Source organism: Bos indicus x Bos taurus, chromosome 26 (assembly GCF_003369695.1).
Source record: "Bos indicus x Bos taurus breed Angus x Brahman F1 hybrid chromosome 26, Bos_hybrid_MaternalHap_v2.0, whole genome shotgun sequence".
Taxonomy (NCBI): domain Eukaryota; kingdom Metazoa; phylum Chordata; class Mammalia; order Artiodactyla; family Bovidae; genus Bos; species Bos indicus x Bos taurus.
The window spans coordinates 45,816,898-45,836,760 of NC_040101.1; the positions used below are offsets into that span (position 1 = coordinate 45,816,898).

The 19,863-nt window shown below is 36.5% G+C and overlaps 1 protein-coding gene across 7 annotated transcripts in view; it reads right to left on the reverse strand.

Annotated features, from left to right (window-relative positions):
- The window catches only part of PCDH15 (protocadherin related 15), a 1,046,857-nt gene that overhangs the window by 51,261 nt on the left and 975,733 nt on the right, over positions 1 to 19,863 (reverse strand). For all 7 annotated transcript variants that reach the window (XM_027528919.1, XM_027528921.1, XM_027528918.1 and 4 more), the window contains 2 exons: positions 16,909 to 16,997; positions 1,386 to 1,562 (listed from right to left, as the gene is read on the reverse strand). In XM_027528919.1, the coding sequence (XP_027384720.1) occupies positions 1,386 to 1,562; positions 16,909 to 16,997 (266 nt within the window). The remainder of the gene's footprint in view (positions 1 to 1,385; positions 1,563 to 16,908; positions 16,998 to 19,863) is intronic.

The following is a 19,863-nucleotide window of genomic DNA, read 5'->3' on the forward strand; positions in this document are numbered from 1 at the left end:
CTATTTCTCACTTCCACTGTATAATAAGGGATTTGATTTAGGTCATATCTGAATGGTCTAGTGGTTTCCCCTACTTTCTTCAATTTAAGTCTGAATTTGGCAATAAAGAGTTCATGATCTGAGCCACAGTCAGCTCCCAGTCTTGTTCCTGCTGACTGTATAGAGCTTCTCCATCTTTGGTTGCAAAGAATAGAATCAATCTGATTTTGGTGTTGACCATCTGGTGATGTCCATGTGTAGAGTCTTCTCCTGTGCTGTTGGAAGAGGGTGTTTGCTATGACCTGTGAGTTCTCTTGGCAAAACTCTATTAGTCTTTGCCCTGCTTCATTCCATATTCCAAGGCCAAATTTGCCTGTTACTCCAGGTGTTTCTTGCAGAGAAGGCAATGGCATCCCACTCCAGTACTCTTGCCTGGAAAAGCCCATGGATGGAGGAGCCTTGTAGGCTGCAGTCCATGGGGTCGCTAAGAGTCGGGCACAACTGAGCAACTTCACTTTCACTTTTCACTTTCATGCATTGGAGAAGGAAATGGCAACCCACTCCAGTATTCTTGCCTGGAGAATCCCAGGGACAGAGGAGCCTAGTGGGCTGCCCTCTATGGGGTCGCACAGAGTTGGACACAACTGAGGCGACTTAGCAGCAGCAGCAGCCAGGTGTTTCTTGAATTCCTACTTTGCATTCCAGTCCCCTATAATGAAAAGGGCATCTTTTGGGGGTTTTAGTTCTAAAAGGTCTTGTAGGTCTTCATAGAACCATTCAACTTCAGCTTCTTCAGCATTACTGGTTGGGGCATAGACTTGGATGTATTACTCAGCCATTAAAAAGAATACCTTTGAATAAGTTCTAATGAGGTGGATGAAACTGGAGCCTATTATACAGAGTGAAGTAAGCCGAAAAGAAAAACACCAATACAGTGTACTAACCCATATGTATGGAATTTAGAAAAATTGTAACAGTAACCCAGTATGCAAGTCAGCAAAAGAGACACAGACCTATAGAATAGTCTTATGGACTCTGTGGGAGAGGGAGATGGTGGGATGATTTGGGAGAATGACATTGATACATGTATAGTATCCTATGTGAAACGAAATGCCAGTCCAGGTTCAATGCATGATACAGGATGTCCGGGTCTGGTGCACTGGGATGACCCAGAGGTATGGTATGGGAAGGGAGGTGGGAGGGGGGTTCAGGATGGGGAACACATCGTGTACACCCTTGGCAGATTCATGTTGATGTATGGCAAAACCAATACAATAATGTAAAGTAACTAATCTCCAATTAAAATAAATAAATTTATATTAAAAAAAGAAAATGTAGAAAAAATAAATAAATCAGTACTTGTAGCCTTAAATTAGGATTATTTATGGGTAATATTAAGTACTCACTTAAAAAGCTCATTTCTGTCAATGGCTCTGTTGGTTTGGGGGTCGATTGCATAGACAGTCAAGTCACACTTGGTATAGTCTTCTAGAGAAAAGGCATCGCCATGCCGGCGAGCACCAATGGACTCCACCACAACCTTGGCACCAGGAATTTGCTCCTGAACATAGCGATCCAAAATCCTATAAATCAAACAAAGCACAAACATGACATTCTGACAGATTCACTGGGGGAAAAAATCACCCTCATCTTGAAATGATATTTAGTAAATGAAAAATGATGACAGCCTGGTTTTTGCTAATGCTTAGTGAATACTATGGAGAAGGCGATGGCAACCCACTCCAGTACTCTTGCCTGGAGAATCTCATGGATGGAGGAGCCTGGTAGGCTGCAGTCCATGGGGGCATGAAGAGTTGGACACGACTGAGTGACTTCACCTTCACTTTTCACTTTTATGCGTTGGAGAGGGAAATGGCACCCCACTCCAGTGTTCTTGCCTGGAGAATCCCAGGGATGGGGGAGCCTGGTGGGCTGCCGTCTATGGGGTCGCACAGAGTTGGACACAACTGAAGCGACATAGCAGCAGCAGCAGCAGCAGTTAATACTAACTCTTGAAAAAAATTCTCCATGTATTTAGAACATTTAACTCCCAATGATGCTAGAAGCTGAATAAGGTAGAAAGAGGTCATCAACCATGTCCTCTTTAAGTCTAGACTTAAAATTTATGATACCAATTGAGCTCTTATATGGCTCATGAGAAATGCCAACTATGTTGTACAAATAAAGCTGTCTGTGCTTTATAGGAGCCATGGGGTCTTAGAACTCTTGAGTTCATATGCTTGGTGTTATAAATTACACCTTTCACCAGATTTTGCGATAAATGCCATAATAGCTATATACCAAGGTGCAAGAGTCAGATACTTCTTTCCCTCAGAGTATAAAGACACTTAGAAAACTATAGCAGTGGAAGAATGTAGATATTTTGCTTTCCCTGATTTATCAGATTATAATAAAATCCTCAGAGGCTATTTAGGTGAATACAAATAACTAAAGTGAAAGTGAAACTGTTAGTTATCAAGTCCTGTCCCATTCTTTGTGACTCCATGGACTGTAGCCCACCAGACTCCTCTGTCCATGGAATTCTCCAGGCAAGAATACTGGAGTAGGTTGCCATTTCCTTCTCCAGGGCATCTTCCCCACCCAGGGATCGAACCTGGATCTCCTGCATTGCAAGCAGACTACCAACTGAGCCACCAAATAACTAAAAGATATATCATTTAGTACAGAATTAGTAATATTCAATAGAAAGGAAAGAACAGTAATCCATAGGTAATTTTCTGTAAAGCACATTTTTTTTTCTAATTGGATAATGATTTTAATTGAAAGTATAACTTATAGCCAAATAAAGACAATTTCCTTAATGTTCTTTTTCTTATTAAAAACTTAATATTATTAATCCTTGAAGATTAACTCTAGAATGCAGATTATTAAATATAGACATTTATATGTAAATTAATTAATTTTAATAACTAAACATGACAAATAGAGTCCAAGCTGTGAAGCATTTGGGGGTAATGAGGAATAATATATTCTAAAGAATTTTGATGCACCAGGAAATAACTTTTACTTCAGATGCCAAAATTGACCTGTTTTCTCCTCTATTAAAAAAATATATTGCCTTCAGAGTCTGGTATGTGCTTGGTTTGCCCTGTTAAAAGAGAAGCAGGATATGAAACTCTGGAGGAAATGGCTGTACCACTGAGCACAAGTCTGTGGTGTACACACCAGAGGACATCATCAATGTAAATGAAGTGTCTTGTTTACTTTTAAACTGGTGTAGAAGAGCATAGTTGAAGTTTCTCTTACTCTTACTCTTACTCTCTTACTCTTCATTCTTTTCTTTTTCTCTCATCATCAAGATTTTTTTCCTTAAACATTTAGAGATGTTTTGGGATAAAGCTAAATAAGTTCAGATCTGAAGTCTTTTTTTTAACCTTTTTCTGATAAATACATTAAAACTAAATTTAAGTATTTTAGAATACAAACATCTTTTGTAAAAATCAATCTTTCTATGTATCATCTGTGTCCATATACCTAAGCATTTCTACAATATCTGCCTATGCTATATATATATATATATTACATTACTTTACACATATACATATATATATATATGTATGATATTCATAATAATGAATTTTTAGACCTTCATCTTCATATGTACATAGATAAAGGGTTGCTTCCAATTTTTTTAACCTCATTTTTTTTAAATGTAACTCTCTAAGTACTTACTTTGAATTGGCAAGTATAAATTAAAGCTAATGTTTACATTGCCCTTATTATTTTATTAATTTATTAAGCCAGTTCACACATACATTTTGAAATAAAATGTCATGTGGATTTACAGTTCATAATTCCATCAAGAAATTTTACCAGTATAAGTATTTGCATGCCCTAGGTCACTGTCAATTTATGATATTATGACTTTGAAGGCTTTAATTATTAAACTTTTGCTTAAAGTGAAAGTGGAGTGAAAGTGAAAGTCGTTCAGTTGTGTCCAACTCTTTGCCACCCCATGGACTATACAGTCTCCAGGCCAGAATACTGTAGTTGGTAGCCTTTCGGTTCTCCAGGGGATCTTCCCAAACTAGGGATCAAACCCAGGTCTCCCGCATTGCAGGTGGATTCTTTACCAGCTGAGCCACAAGGGAAGTCCAAGAATACTGGGTAGCCTATCCCTTCTCCAGGGGATCTTCCCAACCGAGGAATTGAACTGGGGTCCCTTACACTGTCGGAGAAGGCAATGGCACCCCACTCTGGTACTGTTGCCTGGAAAATCCCATGGACGGAGGAGCCTGGTAGGCTGCAGTCCATGAGGTCGCTAGGTGTCAGATACGACTGAACGACTTCACTTTCACTTTTCACTTTCATGCATTGGAGAAGGAAATGGCAACCCACTCCAGTGTTCTTACCTGGAGAATCCCAGGGATGGGGGAGCCTGGTGGGCTGCTGTCTATGGGGTTGAACAGAGTCAGACACAACTGAAGCAACTTAGCAGCAGCCCCTTCATTGTAGGCAGATTCTTTACCAACTGAGCTATCAGGGAAGTCTAACTTTAATAAAATAAGTTCTATAATATATGTGTGTGTGTGTGTGTGTGTGCATATGTACATACAGGGAGAGAGAGAAAAGGATACTCTTGATCAATTGATACTCTTTATCAATCTGTAACATCTGTGTCATACACAAACACTGTATCAAGGGAGATGCCTGTGATGATGCTTATGTAATGTTAATTGTGCCCTGAATCTAAATTCTTGGAAGCAATACATCAATTGAAAATATAAGTAGTATAATCAAACATTTGGCAGTATGGTATTTAATTATGGCAACATTTTTCAAAACAACAAACTGTCTGATCTGTGAAGAATTAAATACAGTGTGAATGAATTGGTATAATAATTATAATACTTTAAAAAATTAAATTTACATTTAGGGTTTATTGTTTTACTTCAGTTTAAAAGATCAGTAGCATACTCATAATATTTAGTAATAGGTTATTACATGATCTTTAGACAAAGTTTCAAAGTTTCTATAAAGAAATATGTTAATACAGTATTATATGTTCACATATGTTTATATCTAAATATATGTATCAGTTAATTCAGTTCAGTTCAGTTTCTCAGTCATGTCCGACTCTTTGCGACCCCATGAATCACAGCATGCCAGGCCTCCCTGTCCATCACCAACTCCCGGAGTTCACTCAGACTCAGGTTCATCGAGTCAGTGATGCCATCCAGCCATCTCATCCTCTGTCGTCCCCTTCTCCTCCTGCCCCCAATCCCTCCCAGCATCAGAGTCTTTTCCAATGAGTCAACTCTTTGCATGAGGTGGCCAAAGTACTGGAGTTTCAGCTTCAGCATCAGTCCTTCCAATGAACACCCAGGACTGGTCTCCTTTAGGATGGACTGGTTGGATCTCCTTGCAGTCCAAGGGACTAACATTTTACTGTGCGACCACATGATAGCTAATTATTTAAAATTTAAACTAGTTTCTAATTTAAATTAAACATTGCAAACTATATAGCCTTCTTATAATAAATGTTGAAAGAAAAACTTTTTTATGTGAAACCTTCTTTTAAATCACAGACTAAGAGAATATTGAACAACTGGCTCAGTTAACTGATTTATTATCAAAGGTAGTTATTTTTGGTTCAGTTCAGTTCAGTCGCTCAGTCGTGTCCAACTCTTTGCAATCCCATGAATCACAGCACGCCAGGCCTCCCTGTCCATCACCAACTCCGATTCCCCTAAATTTTCATTTACAGCCTCACTTATCCAATATCTTATATGTGCATTTCACCAGAAATTGGGTTATAAAAAAATAAGTATAGCAGCTTTACTAAAATCGTTTTATAACTAAAACAAATAATTACTTATAGCTAACTTTTGTTTTTTTACACTAAACTGTTACACCAGTCATCTTTTCAGTTACCTATTTGTGTGAATGACCCACAGTAAAATTACCATTTGATGGGTTTTTCTGGCCTTGTGTTAGAGCAGCTCACTCCTCCTCCACCCACCCACCCCCCAAAATAGATTGGGTTTCTAAATAGGTCTGCCTTCTAAGAAGCATTGTGCAGAGGGAGTGGTTAGGAACCCAACCTGCTGTTAGCTCATAGATGTAGATTCTAATTAAATTTCCACCACTGGCATCTGTATGTTTGTGAAAATTACTGAGCCTCTCAAAGTTATAGGAAACTCTTCTCTGCAAAGGGGAAAATAATGATTTCTACCTCAAAGGCCTCTATGAGACATTATTTAGATAACACCCAATTAAGTGCACAAAGCCCAACAAATAAAAAACCTGCCACAAATGTGAGCTATATGTTGTGGTGGTTGTAAAAACTCCTCAGATTTCATGATTTCAAACCCTACTTAGCCTTTTGTTGAATAAATATGTTTTATATTTAACTAGCAACATAGGGAGCTCCACTCCAGGTACCTGTCAATATTTTTTCAAAAGCCTGGCTAAAAGAATCAATAGGCATTGCAGATGGCCAGAGGGATATGCAGCTTTCCTAATATTCTAAACTAATTTTCTCTCATAAAACAGACTTGTAGAGAGTTTCCCCAGACCATATCCTCAGCAATATTCCAGGTTCCGTAGAACATTTTGTTAATGACATTATGAGATACCTTCTCTAAGATGTTCCACAGGATAAAATCCTTCCTCCAATCCTGCATTTCACTCTGAAATAGTTCTGCATTTCCAATGGAAGTGATTTGTTGTTTGTTTTTTCTTAATGTTTTAACTGATTCACATTTTTTCCCAATTTTTTGTGTGCTTCTTTCACTTTGGCCTTAAAATGATGAACACCAAGTTTGTTTCCTATTTTGTAGTGTCTCTGCAGGATGTTTTGGCCTCTTTATTACCAGTCTTATTTTCATTCTTTCCACAATGTCTTTCTATTCCGTTTGCCATGTTCAGTTTCTGGCTTACTTAATGGTTTTTACCTTGTTTCACTGTATGAATCATTATAAACTGTCTAAATTCTCCTTGTATAAAGTTAAACATTAAAAAAAAAATAAACGTAACCTCTATTACAACTTAGATATAAGTGAAATTATTAATAAAATAGTTTGTGTTGCTGCTGATACAAATGGAATTTTCTTATCTAAACACGTGATTGAATTTATTCCACGAGCTAGTAAAACAGCAGCACAGAAAGGTAAATTGTATAAAAGTTAGAAAAAGTTAAGAGAAGAACTACAAAGATGATTAAGAGAATAAAGGCACCGATCATTGCTGATCAGGTATCTGAATTGAGTGGCTGTACAAGAACACAATATATTTATCTTGTACCATGGCCTGGAAATAATTATAAGAGATAATAAGCTGTTCTATTTGTCAAAACTTCTGGACCATAAAACAAAAGAATATGAGAGAAATAAGTATTTTGAAAGGAAAAAAAATGCCCACTATGTATCTTGGAAATCTTTATAAAGCAGCTGTGATTCATGTTTTTAATGGAATCATAATATCATGATATTATTTTCATCTTGCAACTGCTTTTGAGTTATTTTCTACTTGGTGCCAGAAAAAACTCTGAAAAATAAACTGAATGATATGATATTTGGGAAAAGTAAACAGAGATTATAACACTTTACTTTTTTTCCCTCTATCGTTTGCTTTAAAATATTTATTCAAATTCTTCTAAAATATATAGCACAAATAATAAGTTAAATAAAAACATTACAGTCAATATTATGGTACCTTCATTAAAATTGTCTTTTATGAATTAAATTTATTTTTATTTCCCACAATGTAGCTCTGCCTATGCTTTAAGCTTGCTCTTTTCTTAGGTAGAATATTTGCTCCAACACTGCTTTATTTTTTAATGTTTGTATTCCCCTTACAGGGTAAACAAAAAAATGTAAAACCATCTCTATCAGCCCTAAAAATAAAAAACAGGTTTTTTTTAAATGAATATTTCAATTCATTTTCAGTTAAGATTCTACTTATCTCTCTTTGCAAACAATAGCAGTTGCTCAAATATATCAAACATTATTTTAAAATTAAAATGTCCTCAGTGGAATTCTAAAAAAGCATTGTTTATTTGTTTTTTTTTGCTTTGTTTTCATTGTTTCTGGGGGGAAAAAAGCAAAACAATATATAGGAGCAAATATATTGAATCTGACAAAATATACAATCTAAATGTAGCATTCTTTTATATGTTTGTATGTTGCTAAGAAAAATGGAAGAGGGACACAATCATGTATTTACATTTTTCTATATCATATATATCAGATGACAATATAAATTTATAACACTCATTTATTATCCGTCAATACTTTTTTCTCTCTCCCAAGAGAAACTGGTAGTTTTGACTATAAGCATTCAGAAATGTGTTAATCAATCAGTGGTGAGTACGGACATTAAAATATGAATAAACCTATTGAAAGCAAACACATCAACATATATGACTCCACTGAATCAAAATACAGTAGAATCTAAAGAAAAAGTAAAATCTAGTTGAAAAGACTCTTTGTGACTCCATCCACTATAGCCCACCAGGCTCCTCTGTTCATGTAATTCTCCAGGCAACAATACTAGAGTGGGTTGCCATTCCGTTTTCCAGGGAGTCTTCCCCACCCAGAGACTGAACCCTGTCTCCCACAATGCAGGCAGATTCTTTACCATCTGAGCTACTAGAAAAGTCCGAAAAATAATTTGCTTTGGTTATTTCTTCAAAGTACATAAGTAACAACATCACATATTGTTTTGTACAAGTCAAACTGTATTCTGGGCTATCTTAATTTTGTAAAATACTAAAAGTTCTTGTAACATAATGAGTTGAAAAATGAGTATTTCCGCTAGGAAAGACAGGAAGTTACTTCTTTCTCTGTGAAAATAAAGCCCCAAACTAAGTATTTTAGAAAAATAGCAGGTGAATCCCTTTTGTGTCATAACAATGAATCACCTAGACTGAATAAAACCAAATTACATTTATAATTTTTTAAAGGAATCATGAAATATACTTAGAATATTAAAAAAATGGATTTCATTTTATATTGAGTTTATGTTTTATTTTTATGACTGGCTTCAATTTATTTTACAGCTATTAGATGCCTATTACAGAAAACATTATTTTCAAAAGTTTTGCTATTGAAATATCTATGCTTGATAATCTGATAAAATTAGATCATTTATAGTCATTCTCTGTTGATAACCTCTTCAACTTCATCTTTGTGTTAAGAATACTTGAACAAAATTGGCATGTGATTGGAGATATTTATAGCAATTCAATTTAGAACATAGTAGATAAGAAAAACTCTACAACTATAAACTTTCAATACAATAAAATATTTCATACATCCCAGCCTATATTTTTTAACATATTTTCATTGGTTTGATTGGATAGCACCATACCTGATATTTACAATGCACTCAGTTCACATGAAATAAATGAGATAAATTAAAAAAAAATCTTAATGTAGAGCTAAAAATGTGACTGTGGGGAACAGATAATGGAGCTTTCATTTCAGTTCAGTTCAGTCACTCAGTCATGTCCGACTCTTTGCGACCCATGAACAGAAGCACCCTAGGCCTCCCTGTCCATCACCATCTCCCGGAGCTCACTCAAACTCGTGTCCATCGAGTCGGTGATGCCATCCAGCCATCTCATCCTCTGTCGTCCCCTTTTCCTCCTGCCCCCAATCCCCGCCAGCATCAGAATCGTTTCCAATGAGTCAACTCTTCGCATGAGGTGGCCAAACTACTGGAGTTTCCACTTTAGCATCATTCCTTCCAAAGAAATCCCAGAGCTGATCTCCTTTAGAATGGACTGGTTGGATCTCCTTGCAGTCCAAGGGACTCTCAAGAGTCTTCTCCAACACCACAGTTCAAAAGCATCAATTCTTTGGTGCTCAGCTTTCTTCACAGTCCAACTTTCACATCCATTCCTGACCACTGGAAAAACCATAGCCTTGACTAGACGGACCTTTGTTGGCAAAGTAATGTCTCTGCTTTTGAATATGCTATCTAGGTTGGTCATAACTTTTCTTCCAAGGAGTATGCGTCTTTTAATTTCATGGCTCTAGTCCCATTACTAACTTGGGAAATTAGTATCACGATGGTGAGAGAGGACTGACATCCAGGGCCTTTATTGATATGAATCAAGTATTGCCATATAAAGTCAATCCTTTCCAAGAACACAATACCATTACTTTTGAATGTATAATTTTTATCAAATTTTTCAGTGTTCAAGTATGACAAATATTATTTGGCTTTGTTTGCTCAGACCCAACACCTAGGAGTCATTATTGTTTCTTACTTTTTCTCATATGTCCAATTTATAACAAATTCTGTAGGTTGTATCTTCAAAAATTATATCCTTAACTCCTCCCTGTCTCCATACCTACCATCAATTTCAAGCCACATTGATCCCTCTCCTGGAGGATTCCTCTAGACTCTTAACTAGTCTCCTGATTTCCCACTCAACAACCTTTTAAAACTTAAAGCTACAATGTTATTTCTCTGTGCATAACATTTAAAGCAAAATGCCCAAAAGAAATACAGTACAAGTTACACATATAAATTCAAATTTTCTGTAGCCACATTAAAAAATTAAAGATAAAAATGGTGAGGTGAATTTAATATATTTATTTAGCTGTATATATCCAAAATGATCATTTCATATATAATCCATACAAAAACATTAAGGAGATATTTGACTTCTTTTGGTATTAAGTCTTTGAAATCTGGTGTGTATTTTATACTTGCAGCACCTCTCATTTGGACTTGTCACTTTTCATGTCCTTGATAACCACATGTAACTAGTATCTACTATGCATGTGTGCATGCTAAGTTTGCTTCAGTTATGTCTGACTCCTTGTGACATAGCCCATCGGGCTCCTCTGTCCGTAGCATTCTCCAGGCAAGAATACTGGAATGGGTTGCCATATCCTCCTCCAGGGGATCTTCCAGACCCAGGGATCAAACTCAAATTTCTTACCTCTCCTGAGCTGGCAGGCAGGTTCCTTACCACTAGCTCCATCTGGGAAGCCCAGGACTTTCTATTTTACACAAAGTAAAATGTTAAAATCATCCAGGTGGCCTATGAGATCCTGTATAACTCATTTCCTACATTGACATCTATATCTTGATATGACAAATATATTCTTAACTCTGGATTTCCATATATGTAGTGTCCTCTCTCTGGAATAACTTTCTCTACTCCTGACTCCCCACATCACCACAGACAAATGACTTTCTCCCTCACTTCTCTTAGGTTTTTGCTATATTTCTGCTTATTAGAAAGGTTTTCCTCAATCATTCTATATGAAATAATACATCTGTTTCATAATATATATTGTTAGTTTTACTTATTTTTATTATAGTTATTACTGCTTGACATCAAATTGTGTATTATTTATTATTCTTATCCTATTTGCTGTTTTTCCCCAACAGAATGTAATTTTCATGGGAACAAGGACTTTGCTTAAGTTCATTGTTAAATCTTCTGGAGAAGGGAATGGCAAACCACTTCAGTATTCTTGCCTTGAGAACCCCATGAACAATATGAAAAGGCAAAATGATAGGATACTGAAAGAGAAACTCTCCAGGTCAGTGGGTGCCCAGTATGCTCTGGGTGAACTCCGGGAGTTGGTGATGGACAGGGAGGCCTGGCGTGCTGCGGTTCATGGGGTCGCAAAGAGTCGGACACGACTGAGCGACTGATCTGATCTGATCTGACTGTTAAATCTTCAGTGCTTACAACTAAGAACTGCTCTTTATTTAATGACTAAATTGCCAGCTTCAGGATATGGATGCATACTCAGTCACTAACTCATGTCGGACACTTTTGCAATGACATGGACTGTAACCCTCCAGGCTCCTCTGTCCATGGAATTTCCCAGGCAAGAATACTGAAGTGGGTTGCCATTTTCTTCTCCACAGGATCTTCCCAACTCAGGGACTGAACCAGCATCTCCTACATTGGCAGGCAGATTCTCTACCACTGGGCCACCAGGGAAGCCCCAAGATATGGATGCTAGGAATCAAAAAGTTTAATTTCCTGGTCTAAGAATTCCTAACCACTAGAGGACCAGGGCTTAAGCCTAGATCCTGTCAATTGAAAAGGAAGAGCCTTCCTAGGAAAAACTGCTAATTTATCAACTGGGAATTTCACCCAAGATTTTCTTTAAAGTGTTTTCTTATAGGAGTTAGAATAGAAAAAAACAAGCATTGTAACTTTTTCTCTTTACAAAATATAATGCTCCAAATTAGGATTCACTAATTTAGAGCCCATTAACTAAACCAGCCTTACCTGCTCTTGAAAATAAAGTGTTATTTACAAAAGGATTTTGCTATGATGAATACTAATTATTTTTAACATTTAAATATTTTAATAACAAAATTAATTTAATGAAACAGCAAAATTTAAATATCATTAAAAGTACAAATATTATATTTAATTTATTATTAGTAAACTTTTAATATATCCCTTTATAGAAAATTCCCTGAGCTTCCCAACTCTAGAGCAAAATGTAGATAAAAATGATCAACAATAATGTGTTTATTGATTTACCTTTCAACTCCACTTTTCCCCTCAACTCTAAGTGTTATGCAGATATAAGACTATATAAGTGCTGGCTTTTATTTTTTATTGTTTCCTAGATTTTCTTCTGAAGTGATTTTATAATTCTTATCCCAGAAATACACATTTTGGCTAGATTTCTAAAGTATGTTTTGTAAGCTCTATTCCAGGAGCTATAGATTAATTACACAGACTCATTTCAGATGCTCTGTAAATTTTTCATGAACTATTAGGCTCCTCCACACCAAAGCAATAACTACATCAATAAAGTCTTAATTTCACTGAATTTTCATATTGTATTTAGAAAATAAGAAGCATTTGACCAACTCTCAGACCTAAGTTACCAATTCTGATTTATATTATAACACAATATTTCTAAATTATTTTATCTATATTTTTGAAAATGCCATTTCCACATATTCTTACCATTTAAATTTTAGAATCCCAAGCATCTTTTATTTATACGAGCTTCATGGTGAAGTAAAAAGAGCAAGGAGGAAGACACAAAATGCAAACAATTTTTAGCTTCTTTAGACACTATTGCCAATCATTTGTATGTTATAATAAGATCTCCTTAACCTTACCCTCACAGCTATTTCTCCTATGCCTTAATCTCAAGAATTTGTAACAGAAAAACAATGCTCACAAAGAGATAAATGCTAACATCAATCTAAGATGCTTCAAAACACAAACATGCGAGGCCACTCATAAGGGGCACAGATTCCCATTATGGGAGAATTTGCCGAGTGTATTAATATAATTAAAAAGATATGTGTTTCATTGCAAAAGATCATTTGGTTACTTCTATAAGCATTAAAAAACAAAGTAATAAAAGAAAAAAAATTAGTAGAGCTATTTAAGCCAGTTACAAGAAAGTGGGAAGTAATTATTATCATTCCTATAGCAACTAAGATTTACTCTTTGAACACTCTATTTTCCAGGCATCATACTCTTAGTTATCAAAGGACATTGATATCTTATGAAAAATCTTCCCAATCGTGAAATGAATTTATTAGATCATTACATTTTTCTTTGATCTACTCTTTCAATTTGTGCTGATTTTGTGTGTATCAGGAACACTTTGGAGTATGATCTGGCCACTTCCCTAGTGGCTCAGCAGTAAAGAATCCACCTGCAATGCAGGAGAAGTGAGTTTGATTCCTGGGTCAGTAAGATCCCTTGGAGGAGGAAATGGCAACCCTCCCGTATTCTTGCCTGAAAAATCCCATGGAGAGGAGGAGCCTGACGGGCTAAAGCCTTGGGTCTCAAGAGTCAGACACAGCTCAGAGACTGAAAGCACATACAAAGGAGAAAAATAAAAGTGATGATCATATGGAGTTTGTTTTCCTATCTTAAGGTAGGGATGTCTCAGGAAATACAGAAGATGGCTTTGAAGGTGATCTGACTTATCTAGGAATACCTACAGGAAACATATATATTGGTTAGTCTGATCATTGGAATAATAAATTCCTATTTTTAAGTGCCAAGTTGGCACTCTGCTGTCTACTTCGTCTATGTGTATGCTTTCATTATGCCCTCCATTATCTCACCCCCTGCCCTGGGACATGGAGCATTTGGGGCTTCATGGTGCTGAATCAGATCTAACAGTCTATCGCTACTTCCATCTTCTGTCTACTAAAGTTGATTTCGAGAGGAATCATAATGACTATAAACTATATGATTCCAAGGGTATGATCTTCTGGAAAAGATATAACTATGGAGACAGTAAAATGAGCACTGATTTCTGGGGGTTAGTGGGAAAGGTTTGAATAGCTGGAGCATGGAGGGTTTTTTAGAGTAGTGAATCTATTCTGTATGATATTACAATGATAGATACAGTAGTCCAAACCACAGGATATACAACCAAGAGTGAACACTATGTAGACTATGGATTTGAGACGATTATGATGTGTCAACATAAGTTTATTTATTGTAACAAATACACTATGGTGTAAGATATGGATAGTGAGGGGAGCTATGTATGAGGCAGGTGGAAGAAGAAGTATATGGGCATTCTCTTTATCTTCTGCTCTATTTTACAATGACATAAAACATCCCTGGAAAAAGTCTCTTTTTAAAAAGGGATCCAAAATTTTTGTCCTTAAAAATCTCTAAATTAACACAGATTGTAGAAAACAAACAAGAAAAGACATCCTGTAAAAGGGAATCTGGCAAGCAACTGCTATGCTTACTGCACTAGTAAATTTAGGTTTACTTATGTGCTTAGTCACTCAGTCATGCCCGACTCTTTGCGACCCTTTGGACTGTAGCCTGGCAGGCTCCTGTGTCCATGGGATCACAAAACTTTCATTCAGGAAAATGCATCAAATACTTACTATATAACTGGAATTATAGTAGTGAAAGGCAGATTTCCTATCTTTATAAAGCTTATGTTAAATTGATATATAATATAAATATTAAATATGCTTTGAACAAAAGCAAGGGTTGAAAAGAGTGTCATCTCTTTTGCATGGTAATCAGAAAAAGCCTGTTCCGATAGATGACATTAAAACAGGTGTAATCCCAGTCAGAATGGCTGCGATCCAAAAGTCTACAAATAATAAATGCTTGAGAGGGTGTGGAGAAAAGGGAACCCTCTTACACTGTTGGTGGGAATGCAAACTAGTACAGCCACTATGGAGAACAGTGTGGAGATTCCTTAAAAAACTGGAAATAGAACTGCCTTATGATTCAGCAATCCCATTGCTGGGCATACACACTGAGGAAACCAGAAGGGAAAGAGACACGTGTACCCCAATGTTCATCGCAGCACTGTTTATAATAGCCAGGACATGGAAGCAACCTAGATGTCCATCAGCAGATGAATGGATAAGAAAGCTATGGTATATATACACAATGGAGTATTACTCAGCCATTAAAAAGAATACATTTGAATCAGTTCTAATGAGGTGAATGAAACTGGAGCCTATTATACAGAGTGAAGTAAGCCAGAAGAAAAACCAATACAGTATACTAATGCATATATATGGAATTTAGAAAGATGGTAACAATAACCTGGTGTACGAGACAGCAAAAGAGACACTGATGTATAGATCAGTCTTATGGACTCTGTGGGAGAGGGAGAGGGTGGGATGATTTGGGAGAATGGCATTGAAACATGTAAAATATCATGTAAGAAACGAGATGCCAGTCCAGGTTCGATGCACGATACTGGATGCTTGGGGCTAGTGCACTGGGACGACCCAGAGGGATGGTACGGGGAGGGAGGAGGGAGGAGGGTTCAGGATGGGGAACACATGCATACCTGTGGTGGATTCATTTTGATATTTGGCAAAACTAATACAATTATGTAAAGTTTAAAAATAAAATAAAATTTAAAAAAAGAAACAAAAAAAAAACAGGTGTAATCAACTACTATTTAGTAAAAGTTAAGCATATATAAACCACTTTTACAGAAGCAAACAAGATACTCTCTAATCGCTATTCCATGCTTAAGTGTTGATAATCACCTCTTTCATAGGATGTTTTATGTGGCAAAAAAAGGTTAAATTTTGTGAAGCACCAGGAAGTAATTCTTGCAGACCACATATGCTTTTATTATCGGAGAGTCACTCATGTCTTAATCCAGTGCCTATTGTATTTTATTTGACACATAGTTAGTAGCAGGTTAACTATCTGACCATCTATAGTTTCTTCTGGCAACACAGAAATATAAGATGTTTTACTTGAAAGAGGCAAATTGACAGTAAATGACATCTGTCAAGTTGAATTCAATAGAAGACAAGGAATAACTAATAAGTATCACTGTAAAGTTATTAAATGATACAGGCTAGGTTAGGGTAGTTAAAGGTGAAATAGTAAAGACATGTTAATATTCCTTGATAATATTTAGAATATTAGGAAACTGTGAATTCATAATCACAGTTTTGAGACAACACTAACATATTCAGCCATGTAGAGTATACACTGTTAAAAAGGCAGAGGGACATGATATGTATTTTAGAATGAAAATATGAAAGAATTGACATTCTTTAAAAATTATAAAAGAATAAGCTTTAGCCATTTAGACACATCATTCTGAGAAATAATAGCATTTCCTGGACTAGCTAGATTGCTGAGATAATGAGCTTTTTGAAGACTCTGGAGCCACAAAATCAGGATATATACTCAAATAGTTATGCTTATTTCTTATGTACAGTATTTTGAATTTATGTTGACCCATCAGTCAAAACATTCTGAATAATAAGATCTCACATCTAATTTTCATTCTTATTTGAAGAATCTTAGATCATTACAACTTCAAATGAAGTTACCTGTTTCAATAAAAGAATAACTTAAGTTTAATTTTGAGAAGGTATTTTAAAAATGTATGTTTAGTCTGAACATTGTAATGATCAAAATGACCTAGTTCAGAAAAAAACTGTAGCCATATGAAAACAAATATGTAAGTAAAGAAAAAGCCTTACTCTGTAAGGTCTTCTATCTTTTTTTCCACTAGAGTAGGGGGCACGTTAGAAACAATGACTTGCATATCCAGCTGATTGACCACAGACACCTGAAAGGCAAAAATAGAATTCATTTGGCTTTTACTCGTTAACATTTCTATAATCAAATTAACATTTTTCTTTCCTACTATGCAAAGACATAGCGGTTTCCAATTTAAGCACAAATGGTATTTCTAACTACGTCATCTCTGTTATACATGTTGGGACAGATTGGGAATGACAGAATAGTTGCTTACTTAGATGTTATACAAGCCTAAGTGACTTCGACTATTGTTGGTTTTGCATTTGTTTTCTTGACTTTTACAAAAGCATAAAATAAATGTGGTTTTGTAAATTTTTAAAAAACCTGGGTTATTTAAGAACACTCAGGAAAATGGAAAACTAAGCTTTTAGGGTTTATAAATCCTAAGAGATCCTTTATTCATTGTCATTAAGAATCTGGGACATGGACAGTTAGAATAATTCATTCCATGAGATCACCAAATACAGAATCATGCCTGCATTAGCCAACTTTGTGTAGATAAAGAGGTATACACATACAAACTCAGGCTTCCCTGGTGGCTCACTGGTAGAGAATACACCTGCCAATGCAAGAGACACAGATCTGATCTCTGGGTCTTGAAGATCCCCTGGAGGAGCAAATAGCAACCAACTCCAGGATTCTTGTCTGGGAAATACCACAGACAGAGAAGCCTGGTGGACTATAGTCCGCTAGATCACAAACAGCTGGACACGACTTAGTGACTAAAACAATGACAATACATAAAAACTTCAGATGGGGCTGAAAGAAGCTAATTTAACACTGTTTATGAATCCATTCTTCCATGTAATATTTAGACTCCCTTCTATGTTCTTATTTAGAAAAATGGAAGAAAAATAATAGCATTTATTCTCTGCTTACAATACATGTTTTACTATTTCGCTCAAAAGTACAAGAATTAATGGGCTTCCCAGGTAAAGAACCCGCCTGCCAACATAGGAGATTGAAGAGACATGGGTTCGTTCCCTGGGTCAGGAAGATTCCCCTGGAGGAGGGCTTGGCAACTCACTCTAGTATTCTTGCCAGGAGAATCCCATGGACAGAGGAGCCCAGTGGGCTACAGTCCATAGGGTTGCAAAGAGTTGAACAGAACTGAAAGTACTTAACAAACGCATACACACAGGAATTGACACTGATGTAATTCTATAAATCATTGTATCAGGTAGTTACAGTATCATTCCAATTTTTAAATATGAAAAAATTTTACATATCCAATTTTAAAATATGTCTCTAATAAAACAAAGAGACATTAATATCTTGGTCCCAATTAAACACAGGCTCCAGAACATGTGCTCTTTTATTACCCAGACATTAAAAAATGTACTGTCCTGCGTGTATATTATACACAAGTGTTGTTGTTCAGTCACGCAGTTGTGTCTGACTCTTTGTGACGCCATGGACTGCAGCACGCCAGGCCTACCTGTCCCCACCATCTCCCAGAGTTTGCCCAAGTTCATGTTCCTTGCATTGGTGATGCTGTTCAGCCATCTCATCCTCTGATGCCCTCTTCTCCCCTACTGCCCTCGATCTTTCCAAGCATCAGGGTCTTTTCCAATGAGTTGTCAGTTTGCATCACATGACCAAAATACTGGAGCTTCAGCTTCAGCATCAGTCCTGCCAGTGAATATTCAGGGTTGATCTCCCTTAAGATTGACTAGTTCGATCCCCTTACTGTCCAAGGGACTTTCAGGAGTCTTCTCCAGCACCACAGTTTAAAGGCATCAATTATTTGGCATTCTGCCTTGTTTACAGTCCAACTGTACAGTGAGTACACAACCAGGCACGACCACTGGGAAGACCATAGCCTTGACTATATAAACCTTTATCAGCAGAGTAATACCTTTGCTTTTCAACATGCTGTCTAGGTTTGTCATTGTTTTCCTGCCAAGAAGCAATTATCTTCTGATTTCTTGGCTGCAGTCACAGTCCGCAGTGATTTGGAGCCCAAGAAAAGGAAATTTGTCACTACTTCCATCTTTTCCCCTTCTATTTGCCATGCAGTAATGGCAGTTTGTAATATTAAATTTTAAAATTAAAAATATGTATCTAATATTATACACAATTAAAATTGTGTAAATGCATATACACCAGGACTATTAATTTAATACTCTGGAATAGGCATATTTAGCACTATATATCTGAATATAAATTTTCTGGGGAATAACTTCATATTTTGGGCTTCTCTGATAGCTCAGTTGGTCAAGAATCCACCCTCAGTGCAGGAGAACCTGTTTGATTCCTGGGTTGGGAAGATCCATGGAGAAGGGATAGGCTACTCCAGTATTCTTGGGCTTCCCTGGTGGCTCAGCTGGTAAAGAATCCACTTGCAATAGGGAGACCTGAGTTTGATCCCAGGGTTGGGCAGATCCCTTGGAGTAGGGAAAGGCTACCCACTCCAGTATTCTGGCCTGGAGAGTTCCATAGACTATAGGGTACATAGGGTCACAAAGAGTCAGACACCACTGAGCAACTTTCACTTTCAACCTCATGTTTACATATATTTTTTATATAAGTTCCCAATTCTCTGCATGTAGTTGCCCATACATGCCGTATCAGAAGTCATAAGCTCAAACTTCTTCAGGGACCAGGCAGGTTACCTAAATGAGGAAAGCTGTCAAAAGTATGAAATAATAGGGAGAATTGGCAGGCTCTCAAATCAGAGAGCATATTACTCCTCTGAAGAACTCAGCTACTTCTCATCTCTACTGAGTATTGTGATGTGGGTAAACAGATCCAGATCTGCTGTAGTTTTCCATCTTTCAAGGAAAGAGACAAGATGTGAAATATTTACAACTAATTTGAAATCTTTCAAACCATAATGTGGGCCTAATAATTCATGTGTGCAGATAAACTATATTGAGCCAGGAGTCTATCTT